The 17318-nt window shown below is 30.0% G+C and overlaps 1 protein-coding gene across 1 annotated transcript; it reads right to left on the bottom strand.

Moving 5' to 3' along the window:
- Positions 1-1697: 1697 nt before the first annotated feature.
- On the bottom strand, positions 1698-2885 carry LOC131648458 (uncharacterized). The gene has a single exon (XM_058918213.1). The coding sequence runs from the start codon at positions 2883-2885 to the stop codon at positions 1698-1700; it is 1188 nt and encodes a 395-aa protein (XP_058774196.1).
- Between the last annotated feature and the right edge of the window lie 14433 nt (positions 2886-17318).

Below are 17318 nucleotides of genomic sequence, written 5' to 3'. Positions count from 1 at the left end.
AAGCTCCTGTGTAATCATGATATTGTCATGAATGTTCCTGCCAGGTATAAACGCAGACTGACTTTCATTAACCACATTTCCAAGTACTCTACTCAACCTTTTAGTAAGCACCTTAGACAGAATCTTGTAGAATGTACTACAACAAGCAATGGGTCTCCAATCCTTAATAGTCTTGGCTTCGTTAGACTTGGGAATGAGGGTAATTAAGGAGCAATTCAAAGCCTTAAGCATAATACCAGTCCTGTAAAATTCCTGCATAGCTGCCAATACATCTTTCTTCACAATTGGCCAAGCATCTTTGAAGAAGAGGGCATTAAATCCATCTAAGCCAGGGGCTTTGTTATTACCTATCCCACAAAGTGCTTCCCACACCTCTTGATCCGAGAAAGGTTGAATCAGGCTTAAAGCATCCTCTCTTGCCAAAATGCTCCCTCCCATAACACACGGCAAATCAATCCCCTGCAGGTTAGGAGCTTTAGTTCCTACCAAAGATTTGTAGAATCCAATGATCTCGTCCACAATATCTTCTCTGTTACTAAGTTCCACTCCAGCAAGAGATGTCAGCTTCTCCATATTCTTATGTTTATTCTTCTCTCTCACGACAGAATGGAAGTAAGAATTGTTACCATCTCCAAGTTGCAGCCAGTCTATTTTTGCTTTCTGTTGTAGAATACTTTCTTCAATTTGACTAAGGTCCATAATCTTCTCAGTGTGTGTCTTGACCTGCTCCAAAAGAACCCTGTTAAACAAGTCAGTTGAAAGGAGCTGTTGTGAGTCATTGAGATCCTGTCTGGCTTGCTGGATCTGGATTTGAATGCCACTGAAACTCTTTTGAAGATGTATGATAGGGTACTTAAGCCTCTTCAGCTTATACCACAATCGGTACATAGCACTGCCCTGAACACTAGCTTCCCAGCTGCTCCTCACAATATCATGGTATCCATCTTTCTTAGTAGTACAATTCATAAACTTGAAAGTCTGCCTCCTTCTCTTGATTGTACTCTTCACTGATACCCTCACAGGTGCATGGTCAGAGATATTGGGGTGAAGAATTTCAATAATTGCATCCTGGAACACCTGAAACCATTGGACATTACCAATTAGCCTATCAATCCTCGAATAAATGACCCCGGTAGTGTGTTTATTCGACCACGTATAATGACACCCTCTCGTTGGAGCCTCATAAAGACCCTGCCTCTGCATCATGTCCTCCAGATCACTATATTCAGACAGATGAACCGGATTACCACCTATTCTGTCCTTGCTAGCAAGAACATTGTTGTAGTCACCCATAACGATCCAAGGTTCATTGATGGTATGACCCAGCATATCAATTTGCTCCCATAGCACCTTTCTCCTATGAAGATGATTCAAAGCATACACTATTGTAGCAAGATACAGTAAACTACCATCCAAGGCCCTCACTTCAACATGAAGAAATTGCTCCTCTGCCTTAACCAAATTTATATGAATCTCCTGACTCTTCCACATCAGCCAGATTCGTCCATTATTATGGTGGGAGTAGTTATCCAGAAATGACCAATCCTTCCCAAACTTATTTCTAATCTTATTTGCATTATCTTTCTTGACCCTTGTTTCAAGCAAAGCAATAATAGGCACTTTAAAAGATGAGAAGTAGGAGCAAACCTCTCGATGCCTTGCAACTTTATTGATGCCCCTCACATTCCAAGTTGTTATCATTTACACCCGCTGCTTCCCTCCCCTAGAACAACTCCAATTCCAAGGGGGGTAAAAACATTCTGCACTGCCATTAACTCAGGTGTGAACACAATTTTCTTCTTTGCCTTGTCTGACTTGCTTGAGCCAACTACTTGCCATGGCTCCTTAGGTGTCTCAGTACTGATGCCTTCCATCTCTGGACCTTCAATGATACTCTCAAGTTGTTTCCCTTCGCTCACAACCTCAGGTGGTTTCTTTCTTGGCTGCCACACTTTCTGGAGAGGGATTGGTTGTCCTCCTGCCTTCTTGGCCTCACAATCATGCCCTATTTTCAGACACTGATGACAATACTTAGGTCGCCATTCGTACTCAACACGTTGTACCCATTCCCTACCATTGTGATCCTTAATGGTGACACTTTCCTTTGCCGGTTTAGTTATATCAACTTCAACTAACACCCTCGCATAAGAGATTCTCAATTTCCTGGCAGTGCACTCGTCAGTAGTAATTGGCATCCCAATAGCGCTAGTGATTTTTGAAATGCTCTTCTTCCCCCATAGATGGAGTGGAAGATTTGGCAGCGTAATCCATAGGGGAAGAACACGAAGAAGATCTGCTTTCAGTTCAAAATCAATAGTCCAGTATTTGAGAAACAACGGCTTACCATAAATGAAATACGGTCCTTGCTCCATCACTTGACTCATATCTTCATGACTCTTGAATCGAACAACAAAATAACCTGATTCATTGAAATACAACTCTGGCATCGCTACAAAATTCCAGGACTTCTCCATAAAATTCTTCACCGCGTGCATCGATAAGGTTTCCCCCAGTGCAAAGAGGATTATCGCGTTTTCCCAATAGTTCAGTTCCTCCGCTACATCCTCAGCTTCAATGATGACCTTCTCATTACCTTCAAAGAATTGAGTTGCTACAAATTCCACCTGCATACCCCGATTCAGATTCCGATTCCCTTGAAGGATTTCCACCCACGGCTTTGTCGTCCCCTTCTCCTGAACCGGGGGTTTTGTAGTTTCCGTCGATTTTCCTCCTTTCATCGTCGTCTCAATGACAGCTTCCTTTTCCAACATTGGGATTTCCGGTTGTTCACGTGCCTCATGGTTGTCAGTCTTAGCTCCCGTTGAACCAGGTGGCGCCGCCGCCGTAGATTTTGGCCGGCCGACGCGACGTTTCGCTTTGGTCATCAAAACCCTAGCAGAGGTCTAACTTTAATCAGTCTTTTATTATTGTACGAAATAAATAGTTGAAAGCTCAAATAAAATTTTATTTTGTATTGTTGGAAAAATCATGTTTTCCCTAATAAGACAAAATAGTCAATCATAAATAATTTTAATGTTGGGAGAAAAGCAAAATCATAAATTTTATATAATATTTTTAAAGCAACTCAAATATTATTTAAAAGTGCAAATATCATTTAAAAGTGCAAATTATGTGTAGGGGGCATATAACACAAAACCCAAAATTAACTGAAAGTAAATAAAAAGAATGAATCCATTATTAAGATTGATGAGAATAACCCTAAATTTAATTTTATGATTCCAATTTTGAAGACTTTTTAGATTTTTCTTTTCCAAACTTTGGGACAATTTCTATAATGTCTCTATTATTATTTTTAAAACATTCTTTAAATATAAAATAAATTTTAATATTAACAAAGAATAAATCTATTTTACTTTTTAATTCACCAAAAAAATAATAAATAAATTTGACTACTTCAATTTTAAAAATAAACTTATATAAAAAATTGTATAAATGATAAATTTAAATATTATTGGATATTTGATTAAAATATTATAAAAGGTTGCAAGAAGCAATTTTGTTTTCCTCAAACACCACTATATAATGGGTGTAACATGTTTATGCCAAAAAAGTTTTCATCATATTACTTTTACATAAACAACATAACATTAAAAACTAACAGGTGAATTTATTTGTACGTAGATCCTTGTAACTCTTTTAAGAAGGTTTCTTACAAGTGTGATGGTAGGGCAGGCTCGAAGAAACTTGTTTAGAGACTTAAAATAATTTTATAGTAATATCTATTAAGATAAATAAAAAATTATAATTTACTGATAGCCATGATAGACCCAAATCAAGTAAGATTTGAGACCCTAACATTTACAAACTCAATTAATAGAATTTATAATTATTTTGCAATAAAATGTTTATAACGAATAAGATCTTCTTTATGGAACTTTAATTTTTTAGCCACTACGATAGCCTTATAGTAGAGTGAAGGAAATGGGTTATTAAAAGTAAGAGTGTTTAAACCCAAACTAATTGAACTTAAAATTACAAATTTGTTTTAAAAAATAAAAAATAAAGTCACACAAATTTGAGTATTGTTTTATATATCTATTCAAGTGATTTATTAAAACCAGTCATATCAGATTGTATTTGAAAAAAATTTCAAAACTAAATCGAACACGCAAGGACTAGCCTTGTGGTAGATTGAGCGATATATGTAATTAGAATTAAGAGTGTTAAAATTTAAATTAATCAAATCTAAAATTACAAATTAGTTTTAAAAAATAATAAAATCACACAAAGTTAAATATTGTTTGAGTTATCTTTTGAATTGCTTTATTAAATACTATCCATATTAGATTAGATTTTGAAATAAAATTTTGTTATAATAGGCAAAATCCATACCAAAGTTTCAATTATATATTGTTATAAATATATATTTTTGTAGGAAAATTACAATATCGTAAAGGAAGGAAAGAAGGTCATATTTGCTATTACAAATTATGCTTGGAGACGATACAAATGTCCTCTTAAAAGGAAGCATTTTAGTAAGTATAAAACCTTGGGAAAACAGCTAAAAAATTGCCCACGAGAGATACCAGAATATGACTTTAGAAAGTCACTGGAGTATGGAGAGATCAAAAACTCAAATAAGATATATTCATATTCATGTTTTAGAGCCTTTACTCCTTTATGATTTTCAATTGGGTGTTACATATGGGAAATACGTCTACTTATGTGTTGTAATGATCGTGATTATAAATACATCTTTTTCTTACAATTAGGTTTTGGAACAAACTTAGTTTAGAGAAGTTGGAGATGAGCTGGCAGCCTATGTGCTATGAAATAAGGATTTGAATTCTAATTTCTACCAATTCCTAGTTTTTTGTATCTTTTTTCTTATTTTCTTGCCTTATGTGATAGACACAATTGGATGTTGTTGTTGTGCTATCATCTGGTGTTCTCGCTTTGACTATTAGTTCTCCATTTCTCTTTGAATATACTAGGATATTGTTTACTTGAATACTTCGTGGGTCTCGTAGATCTCATGAATGTATTGTGGAATCAGAAAGCGTGTAGAACATTATTGAAGACTTGTTTTGAGCATTTGGATTTAACTTAAGTTTGTATTTTGTAATGCAGCTACTAATTTATGTTTAGAGTATTTGAGAGATAACAAATTTCAAGGAAGATATATTCACATCTAACTGATGTCCATTATTAAAAAAAAGTTATTATTTTATATTATTAAATCTTTTTTAGTTAAACTAATTAGTGTTGTTTGACTGTATAATTAATTTTGATTATTATAAAATAAAAATAATCCAACAAATGTATAAAATATATCGGATGTATTAGATTCATAGTAACTTTAAATAGATGATGTGTATCTAGTTAATTTAGTAATTTTTTTTATAGTTATTTGATTAAATGATTTATTTACCATATTACAAAATGAATTACTATATATAGTGGGTCAAACAATTGACCACTAATATTTGAGATAATGATGACACATCAATATATAAGTCAATCCTCTCCAATTTCAATACTCTTCTATAAGAGTGAATTCAGCTTCATTTCCAACAATGAATATCCTAAACATTTTATCATCATCACCTCTTGTTCGTCCTTTGCCACCCGATTCCTCTAACCCAAATATTGATAAGAGGACGAATTGGTTGTATTTGACAAACTCATTTACAAAAAGAGACACATATTCGGTATCGGATTACGATTCCTCGTGTTCGACAACTACCAACAAATTTGAAAGTCATGCTCCAGGAATCAGAAAAGCGATGAAGATGCTTGAAGTCCAATTTGGATGTTCACATGCATCATCGAGACATAATAATGATAACGATGTCATGAACACCAAGAAAATGATGATAAATTCTTCTACAACTTCTAATTATCCCGACCTCTGTGCAAGTTCATCATCACACTCAAAAGGGTCTTCATCTCATCCTATTAATTTTTATGTTGCTAATGGCACTGATGTTAGGGCTGAGAGCAAGAACCAAGGTAAGAGGAAGAAGAAAAACAAAACTATTGACGATGGAAGAATCCACAGTTTACCATTCAGGAAATATGGACCATGCACGTGTCCAAAGTTCTACAAAGTATTTCATACATCCCAAAAACTTGCTAATCATGTGGCGTCAAATCATTATAAGTTTGAAAGTGAAGCTGAGCGAAAGAAGAGATACATATCAAGGATGCGAAAGAGATCGGAATTGGATGTTCAAAAGCTCAATGATGGCACTACTACATTAGTTTCTAATGCCTCAATTGCGAATCAGTCACATGTTTCATTTGTCATTGATTTTGATAAGGGTCAAGTTACTCCAATTCCTCCTCTATGTTGGGCAAAAAGATAGTTAATATCTTGTTTGCATGCTCAAATTTCAATTTTAACTTCTTTGCTTTACCTAGTCTAAATAATTTCTCTATATTTTCTTGTATTTTTACTGTTCAATCTTTGGGTCGATTTTAATATTAACCTTCTATTTAATTTATATTTAATCAGTCTTTTATTATTGTACGAAATAAATAGTTGAAAGCTCAAATAAAATTTTATTTTGTATTGTTTGAAAAATCATGTTTTCCCTAATAAGACAAAATAGTCAATCATAAATAATTTTAATGTTGGGAGAAAAGCAAAATCATAAATTTTATATAATATTTTTAAAGCAACTCAAATATTATTTAAAAGTGCAAATATCATTTAAAAGTGCAAATTATGTGTAGGGGGCATATAACACAAAACCCAAAATTAACTGAAAGTAAATAAAAAGAATGAATCCATTATTAAGATTGATGAGAATAACCCTAAATTTAATTTTATGATTCCAATTTTGAAGACTTTTTAGATTTTTCTTTTCCAAACTTTGGGACAATTTCTATAATGTCTCTATTATTATTTTTAAAACATTCTTTAAATATAAAATAAATTTTATTTTAACAAAGAATAAATCTATTTTACTTTTTAATTCACCAAAAAAATAATAAATAAATTTGACTACTTCAATTTAAAAAATAAAATTATATAAAAAATTGTATAAATGATAAATTTAAATATTATTGGATATTTGATTAAAATATTATAACAGGTTGCAAGAAGCAATTTTGTTTTCCTCAAACACAACTATATAATGGGTGTAACATGTTTATGCCAAAAAAGTTTTCATCATATTAGTTTTACACATACAACATAACATTAAAAACTAACAGGTGAATTTATTTGTACGTAGATCCTTGTAACTCTTTTAAGAAGGTTTCTTACAAGTGTGATGGTAGGGCAGGCTCGAAGAAACTTGTTTAGAGACTTAAAATAATTTTATAGTAATATCTATTAAGATAAATAAAAAATTATAATTTACTGATAGCTATGATAGACCCAAATCAAGTAAGATTTGAGACCCTAACATTTACAAACTCAATTAATAGAATTTATAATTATTTTGCAATAAAATGTTTATAACGAATAAGATCTTCTTTATGGAACTTTAATTTTTTAGCCACTAGGATAGCCTTGTAGTAGAGTGAAGGAAATGGGTAATTAAAAGTAAGAGTGTTTAAACCCAAACTAATTGAATTTAAAATTACAAATTTGTTTTAAAAAATAAAAAGTAAAGTCACACAAATTTGAGTATTGTTTTATATATCTATTCAAGTGATTTATTAAAACCAGTCATATCAAATTGTATTTGAAAAAAATTTCAAAACTAAATCGAACACGCAAGGACTAGCCTTGTGGTAGATTGAGCGATATATGTAATTAGAATTAAGAGTGTTAAAATTTAAATTAATCAAATCTAAAATTACAAATTAGTTTTAAAAAATAATAAAATCACACAAAGTTAAATATTGTTTGAGATATCTTTTGAATTGCTTTATTAAATACTATCCATATTAGATTAGATTTTGAAATAAAATTTTGTTATAATAGGCAAAATCCATACCAAAGTTTCAATTATATATTGTTATAAATATATATTTTTGTAGGAAAATTACAATATCGTAAAGGAAGGAAAGAAGGTCATATTTGCTATTACAAATTATGCTTGGAGACGATACAAATGTCCTCTTAAAAGGAAGCATTTTAGTAAGTATAAAACCTTGGGAAAACAGCTAAAAAATTGCCCACGAGAGATACCAGAATATGACTTTAGAAAGTCACTGGAGTATGGAGAGATCAAAAACTCAAATAAGATATATTCATATTCATGTTTTAGAGCCTTTACTCCTTTATGATTTTCAATTGGGTGTTACATATGGGAAATACGTCTACTTATGTGTTGTAATGATCGTGATTATCAATACATCTTTTTCTTACAATTAGGTTTTGGAACAAACTTAGTTTTGAGAAGTTGGAGATGAGATGGCAGCCTATGTGCTATGAAATAAGGATTTGAATTCTAATTTCTACCAATTCCTAGTTTTTTGTATCTTTTTTCTTATTTTCTTGCCTTATGTGATAGACACAATCGAATGTTGTTGTTGTGCTATCATCTGGTGTTCTCGCTTTGACTATTAGTTCTCCATTTCTCTTTGAATATACTAGGATATTATTTACTTGAATACTTCGTGGGTCTCGTAGATCTCATGAATGTATTGTGGAATCAGAAAGCGTGTAGAACATTATTGAAGACTTGTTTTGAGCATTTGGATTTAACTTAAGTTTGTATTTTGTAATGCAGCTACTAATTTATGTTTAGAGTATTGGAGAGATAACAAATTTCAAGGAAGATATATTCACATCTAACTGATGTCCATTATTAAAAAAAAAGTTATTATTTTATATTATTAAATCTTTTTTAGTTAAACTAATTAATGTTGTTTGACTGTATAATTAATTTTGATTATTATTAAATTAAAATAATCCAACGAATGTATAAAATATATCGGATGTATTAGATTTATAGTAACTTTAAATAGATGATGTGTATCTAGTTAACCTAGTAATTTTTTTTATAGTTATTTGATTAAATAATTTATTTACCATATAACAAAATGAATTACTATATATAGTGGGTCAAACAATTGACCACTATTATTTGAGATAATGATGACACATCAATATATAAGTCAATCCTCTCCAATTTCAATACTCTTCTATAAGAGTGAATTCAGCTTCATTTCCAACAATGAATATCCTAAACATTTTATCATCATCACCTCTTGTTCGTCCTTTGCCTCCCGATTCCTCTAACCCAAATATAGATAAGAGGATGAATTGGTTGTATTTGAAAAACTCATTTACAAAAAGAGACACATATTCGGTATCGGATTACGATTCCTCGTGTTCGACAACTACCAACAAATTTGAAAGTCATGCTCCAGGAATCAGAAAAGCGATGAAGATGCTTGAAGTCCAATTTGGATGTTCACATGCATCATCGAGACATAATAATGATAACGATGTCATGAACACCAAGAAAATGATGATAAATTCTTCTACAACTTCTAATTATCCCGACCTCTGTGCAAGTTCATCATCACACTCAAAAGGGTCTTCATCTCATCCTATTAATTTTTATGTTGCTAATGGCACTGATGTTAGGGCTGAGAGCAAGAACCAAGGTAAGAGGAAGAAGAAAAACAAAACTATTGACGATGGAAGAATCCACAGTTTACCATTCAGGAAATATGGACCATACACGTGTCCAAAGTGCTACAAAGTATTTCATACATCCCAAAAATTTGCTAATCATGTGGCGTCAAGCCATTATAAGTTTGAAAGTGAAGCTGAGCGAAAGAAGAGATACATGTCAAGGATGCGAAAGAGATCGGAATTGGATGTTCAAAAGCTCAATGATGGCACTACTACATTAGTTTCTAATGCCTCAATTGCGAATCAGTCACATGTTTCATTTGTCATTGATTTTTATAAGGGTCAAGTTACTCCAATTCCTCCTCTATGTTGGGCAAAAAGATAGTTAATATCTTGTTTGCATGCTCAAATTTCAATTTTAACTTCTTTGCTTTACCTAGTCTAAATAGTTTCTCTATATTTTCTTGTATTTTTAATGTTCAATCTTTGGGTCGATTTTAATTTTAACCTTCTATTTAATTTATATTTAATCAGTCTTTTATTATTGTACGAAATAAATAGTTGAAAGCTCAAATAAAATTTTATTTTGTATTGTTGGAAAAATCATGTTTTCCCTAATAAGACAAAATAGTCAATCATAAATAATTTTAATGTTGGGAGAAAAGCAAAATCATAAATTTTATATAATATTTTTAAAGCAACTCAAATATTATTTAAAAGTGCAAATATCATTTAAAAGTGCAAATTATGTGTAGGGGGCATATAACACAAAACCCAAAATTAACTGAAAGTAAATAAAAAGAATGAATCCATTATTAAGATTGATGAGAATAACCCTAAATTTAATTTTATGATTCCAATTTTGAAGACTTTTTAGATTTTTCTTTTCCAAACTTTGGGACAATTTCTATAATGTCTCTATTATTATTTTTAAAACATTCTTTAAATATAAAATAAATTTTAATATTAACAAAGAATAAATCTATTTTACTTTTTAATTCACCAAAAAAATAATAAATAAATTTGACTACTTCAATTTTAAAAATAAACTTATATAAAAAATTGTATAAATGATAAATTTAAATATTATTGGATATTTGATTAAAATATTATAAAAGGTTGCAAGAAGCAATTTTGTTTTCCTCAAACACCACTATATAATGGGTGTAACATGTTTATGCCAAAAAAGTTTTCATCATATTACTTTTACATAAACAACATAACATTAAAAACTAACAGGTGAATTTATTTGTACGTAGATCCTTGTAACTCTTTTAAGAAGGTTTCTTACAAGTGTGATGGTAGGGCAGGCTCGAAGAAACTTGTTTAGAGACTTAAAATAATTTTATAGTAATATCTATTAAGATAAATAAAAAATTATAATTTACTGATAGCTATGATAGACCCAAATCAAGTAAGATTTGAGACCCTAACATTTACAAACTCAATTAATAGAATTTATAATTATTTTGCAATAAAATGTTTATAACGAATAAGATCTTCTTTATGGAACTTTAATTTTTTAGCCACTAGGATAGCCTTGTAGTAGAGTGAAGGAAATGGGTAATTAAAAGTAAGAGTGTTTAAACCCAAACTAATTGAACTTAAAATTACAAATTTGTTTTAAAAAATAAAAATTAAAGTCACACAAATTTGAGTATTGTTTTATATATCTATTCAAGTGATTTATTAAAACCAGTCATATCAAATTGTATTTGAAAAAAATTTCAAAACTAAATCGAACACGCAAGGACTAGCCTTGTGGTAGATTGAGCGATATATGTAATTAGAATTAAGAGTGTTAAAATTTAAATTAATCAAATCTAAAATTACAAATTAGTTTTAAAAAATAATAAAATCACACAAAGTTAAATATTGTTTGAGATATCTTTTGAATTGCTTTATTAAATACTATCCATATTAGATTAGATTTTGAAATAAAATTTTGTTATAATAGGCAAAATCCATACCAAAGTTTCAATTATATATTGTTATAAATATATATTTTTGTAGGAAAATTACAATATCGTAAAGGAAGGAAAGAAGGTCATATTTGCTATTACAAATTATGCTTGGAGACGATACAAATGTCCTCTTAAAAGGAAGCATTTTAGTAAGTATAAAACCTTGGGAAAACAGCTAAAAAATTGCCCACGAGAGATACCAGAATATGACTTTAGAAAGTCACTGGAGTATGGAGAGATAAAAAACTCAAATAAGATATATTCATATTCATGTTTTAGAGCCTTTACTCCTTTATGATTTTCAATTGGGAGTTACATATGGGAAATACGTCTACTTATGTGTTGTAATGATCGTGATTATAAATACATCTTTTTCTTACAATTAGGTTTTGGAACAAACTTAGTTTAGAGAAGTTGGAGATGAGTTGGCAACCTATGTGCTATGAAATAAGGATTTGAATTCTAATTTCTACCAATTCCTAGTTTTTTGTATCTTTTTTCTTATTTTCTTGCCTTATGTGATAGACACAATTGGATGTTGTTGTTGTGCTATCATCTGGTGTTCTCGCTTTGACTATTAGTTCTCCATTTCTCTTTGAATATACTAGGATATTGTTTACTTGAATACTTCGTGGGTCTCGTAGATCTCATGAACGTATTGTGGAATCAGAAAGCGTGTAGAACATTATTGAAGACTTGTTTTGAGCATTTGGATTTAACTTTAGTTTGTATTTTGTAATGCAGCTACTAATTTATGTTTAGAGTATTGGAGAGATAACAAATTTCAAGGAAGATATATTCACATCTAACTGATGTCCATTATTAAAAAAAAGTTATTATTTTATATTATTAAATCTTTTTTAGTTAAACTAATTAAGGTTGTTTGACTGTATAATTAATTTTGATTATTATAAAATAAAAATAATCCAACGAATGTATAAAATATAGCGGATGTATTAGATTCATAGTAACTTTAAATAGATGATGTGTATCTAGTTAACTTAGTAATTTTTTTATAGTTATTTGATTAAATAATTTATTTACCATATAACAAAATGAATTACTATATATAGTGGGTCAAACAATTGACCACTATTATTTGAGATAATGATGACACATCAATATATAAGTCAATCCTCTCCAATTTCAATACTCTTCTATAAGAGTGAATTCAGCTTCATTTCCAACAATGAATATCCTAAACATTTTATCATCATCACCTCTTGTTCGTCCTTTGCCTCCCGATTCCTCTAACCCAAATATTGATAAGAGGATGAATTGGTTGTATTTGAAAAACTCATTTACAAAAAGAGACACATATTCGGTATCGGATTACGATTCCTCGTGTTCGACAACTACCAACAAATTTGAAAGTCATGCTCCAGGAATCAGAAAAGCGATGAAGATGCTTGAAGTCCAATTTGGATGTTCACATGCATCATCGAGACATAATAATGATAACGATGTCATGAACACCAAGAAAATGATGATAAATTCTTCTACAACTTCTAATTATCCCGACCTCTGTGCAAGTTCATCATCACACTCAAAAGGGTCTTCATCTCATCCTATTAATTTTTATGTTGCTAATGGCACTGATGTTAGGGCTGAGAGCAAGAACCAAGGTAAGAGGAAGAAGAAAAACAAAACTATTGACGATGGAAGAATCCACAGTTTACCATTCAGGAAATATGGACCATACACGTGTCCAAAGTGCTACAAAGTATTTCATACATCCCAAAAATTTGCTAATCATGTGGCGTCAAGCCATTATAAGTTTGAAAGTGAAGCTGAGCGAAAGAAGAGATACATGTCAAGGATGCGAAAGAGATCGGAATTGGATGTTCAAAAGCTCAATGATGGCACTACTACATTAGTTTCTAATGCCTCAATTGCGAATCAGTCACATGTTTCATTTGTCATTGATTTTTATAAGGGTCAAGTTACTCCAATTCCTCCTCTATGTTGGGCAAAAAGATAGTTAATATCTTGTTTGCATGCTCAAATTTCAATTTTAACTTCTTTGCTTTACCTAGTCTAAATAATTTCTCTATATTTTCTTGTATTTTTAATGTTCAATCTTTGGGTCGATTTTAATTTTAACCTTCTATTTAATTTATATTTAATCAGTCTTTTATTATTGTACGAAATAAATAGTTGAAAGCTCAAATAAAATTTTATTTTGTATTGTTGGAAAAATCATGTTTTCCCTAATAAGACAAAATAGTCAATCATAAATAATTTTAATGTTGGGAGAAAAGCAAAATCATAAATTTTATATAATATTTTTAAAGCAACTCAAATATTATTTAAAAGTACAAATATCATTTAAAAGTGCAAATTATGTGTAGGGGGCATATAACACAAAACCCAAAATTAACTGAAAGTAAATAAAAAGAATGAATCCATTATTAAGATTGATGAGAATAACCCTAAATTTAATTTTATGATTCCAATTTTGAAGACTTTTTAGATTTTTCTTTTCCAAACTTTGGGACAATTTCTATAATGTCTCTATTATTATTTTTAAAACATTCTTTAAATATAAAATAAATTTTAATATTAACAAAGAATAAATCTATTTTACTTTTTAATTCACCAAAAAAATAATAAATAAATTTGACTACTTCAATTTAAAAAATAAACTTATATAAAAAATTGTATAAATGATAAATTTAAATATTATTGGATATTTGATTAAAATATTATAAAAGGTTGCAAGAAGCAATTTTGTTTTCCTCAAACACCACTATATAATGGGTGTAACATGTTTATGCCAAAAAAGTTTTCATCATATTACTTTTACACATACAACATAACATTAAAAACTAACAGGTGAACTTATTTGTACGTAGATCCTTGTAACTCTTTTAAGAAGGTTTCTTACAAGTGTGATGGTAGGGCAGGCTCGAAGAAACTTGTTTAGAGACTTAAAATAATTTTATAGTAATATCTATTAAGATAAATAAAAAATTATAATTTATTGATAGCCATGATAGACCCAAATCAAGTAAGATTTGAGACCCTAACATTTACAAACTCAATTAATAGAATTTATAATTATTTTGCAATAAAATGTTTATAACGAATAAGATCTTCTTTATGGAACTTTAATTTTTTAGCCACAAGGATAGCCTTGTAGTAGAGTGAAGGAAATGGGTTATTAAAAGTAAGAGTGTTTAAACCCAAACTAATTGAACTTAAAATTACAAATTTGTTTTAAAAAATAAAAAATAAAGTCACACAAATTTGAGTATTGTTTTATATATCTATTCAAGTGATTTATTAAAACCAGTCATATCAAATTGTATTTGAAAAAAATTTCAAAACTAAATCGAACACGCAAGGACTAGCCTTGTGGTAGATTGAGCGATATATGTAATTAGAATTAAGAGTGTTAAAATTTAAATTAATCAAATCTAAAATTACAAATTAGTTTTAAAAAATAATAAAATCACACAAAGTTAAATATTGTTTGAGATATCTTTTGAATTGCTTTATTAAATACTATCCATATTAGATTAGATTTTGAAATAAAATTTTGTTATAATAGGCAAAATCCATACCAAAGTTTCAATTATATATTGTTATAAATATATATTTTTGTAGGAAAATTACAATATCGTAAAGGAAGGAAAGAAGGTCATATTTGCTATTAAAAATTATGCTTGCAGACGATACAAATGTCCTCTTAAAAGGAAGCATTTTAGTAAGTATAAAACCTTGGAAAAACAGCTAAAAAATTGCCCACGAGAGATACCAGAATATGACTTTAGAAAGTCACTGGAGTATGGAGAGATCAAAAACTCAAATAAGATATATTCATATTCATGTTTTAGAGCCTTTACTCCTTTATGATTTTCAATTGGGTGTTACATATGGGAAATACGTCTACTTATGGGTTGTAATGATCGTGATTATAAATACATCTTTTTCTTACCATTAGGTTTTGGAACAAACTTAGTTTAGCAAAGTTGGAGATGAGTTGGCAACCTATGTGCTATGAAATAAGGATTTGAATTCTAATTTCTACCAATTCCTAGTTTTTTGTATCTTTTTTCTTATTTTCTTGCCTTATGTGATAGACACAATCGGATGTTGTTGTTGTGCTATCATCTGGTGTTCTCGCTTTGACTATTAGCTCTCCATTTCTCTTTGAATATACTAGGATATTATTTACTTGAATACTTCGTGGGTCTCGTAGATCTCATGAATGTATTGTGGAATCAGAAAGCGTGTAGAACATTATTGAAGACTTGTTTTGAGCATTTGGATTTAACTTAAGTTTGTATTTTGTAATGCAGCTACTAATTTATGTTTAGAGTATTGGAGAGATAACAAATTTCAAGGAAGATATATTCACATCTAACTGATGTCCATTATTAAAAAAAAAAGTTATTATTTTATATTATTAAATCTTTTTTAGTTAAACTAATTAATGTTGTTTGACTGTATAATTAATTTTGATTATTATAAAATAAAAATAATCCAACGAATGTATAAAATATAGCGGATGTATTAGATTCATAGTAACTTTAAATAGATGATGTGTATCTAGTTAACTTAGTAATTTTTTTTATAGTTATTTGATTAAATAATTTATTTACCATATAACAAAATGAATTACTATATATAGTGGGTCAAACAATTGACCACTATTATTTGAGATAATGATGACACATCAATATATAAGTCAATCCTCTCCAATTTCAATACTCTTCTATAAGAGTGAATTCAGCTTCATTTCCAACAATGAATATCCTAAACATTTTATCATCATCCCCTCTTGTTCGTCCTTTGCCTCCCGATTCCTCTAACCCAAATATTGATAAGAGGATGAATTGGTTGTATTTGAAAAACTCATTTACAAAAAGAGACACATATTCGGTATTGGATTACGATTCCTCGTGTTCGACAACTACCAACAAATTTGAAAGTCATGCTCCAGGAATCAGAAAAGCGATGAAGATGCTTGAAGTCCAATTTGGATGTTCACATGCATCATCGAGACATAATAATGATAACGATGTCATGAACACCAAGAAAATGATGATAAATTCTTCTACAACTTCTAATTATCCCGACCTCTGTGCAAGTTCATCATCACACTCAAAAGGGTCTTCATCTCATCCTATTAATTTTTATGTTGCTAATGGCACTGATGTTAGGGCTGAGAGCAAGAACCAAGGTAAGAGGAAGAAGAAAAACAAAACTATTGACGATGGAAGAATCCACAGTTTACCATTCAGGAAATATGGACCATACACGTGTCCAAAGTGCTACAAAGTATTTCATACATCCCAAAAATTTGCTAATCATGTGGCGTCAAGTCATTATAAGTTTGAAAGTGAAGCTGAGCGAAAGAAGAGATACATGTCAAGGATGCGAAAGAGATTGGAATTGGATGTTCAAAAGCTCAATGATGGCACTACTACATTAGTTTCTAATGCCTCAATTGCGAATCAGTCACATGTTTCATTTGTCATTGATTTTGATAAGGGTCAAGTTACTCCAATTCCTCCTCTATGTTGGGCAAAAAGATAGTTAATATCTTGTTTGCATGCTCAAATTTCAATTTTAACTTCTTTGCTTTACCTAGTCTAAATAATTTCTCTATATTTTCTTGTATTTTTAATGTTCAATCTTTGGGTCGATTTTAATTTTAACCTTCTATTTAATTTATATTTAATCAGTCTTTTATTATTGTACGAAATAAATAGTTGAAAGCTCAAATAAAATTTTATTTTGTATTGTTGGAAAAATCATGTTTTCCCTAATAAGACAAAATAGTCAATCATAAATAATTTTAATGTTGGGAGAAAAGCAAAATCATAAATTTTATATAATAT

Source organism: Vicia villosa, linkage group LG2, assembly GCF_029867415.1.
Source record: "Vicia villosa cultivar HV-30 ecotype Madison, WI linkage group LG2, Vvil1.0, whole genome shotgun sequence".
In the NCBI taxonomy this organism is placed as follows: domain Eukaryota; kingdom Viridiplantae; phylum Streptophyta; class Magnoliopsida; order Fabales; family Fabaceae; genus Vicia; species Vicia villosa.
This window is presented reverse-complemented; position numbering and strand designations above follow the sequence as displayed.

Bases quoted from the DNA above. Each gene is read 5' to 3' on its own strand.
- LOC131648458 (XM_058918213.1), bottom strand. From the start codon at position 2,885: ATGACCAAAGCGAAACGTCGCGTCGGCCGGCCAAAATCTACGGCGGCG.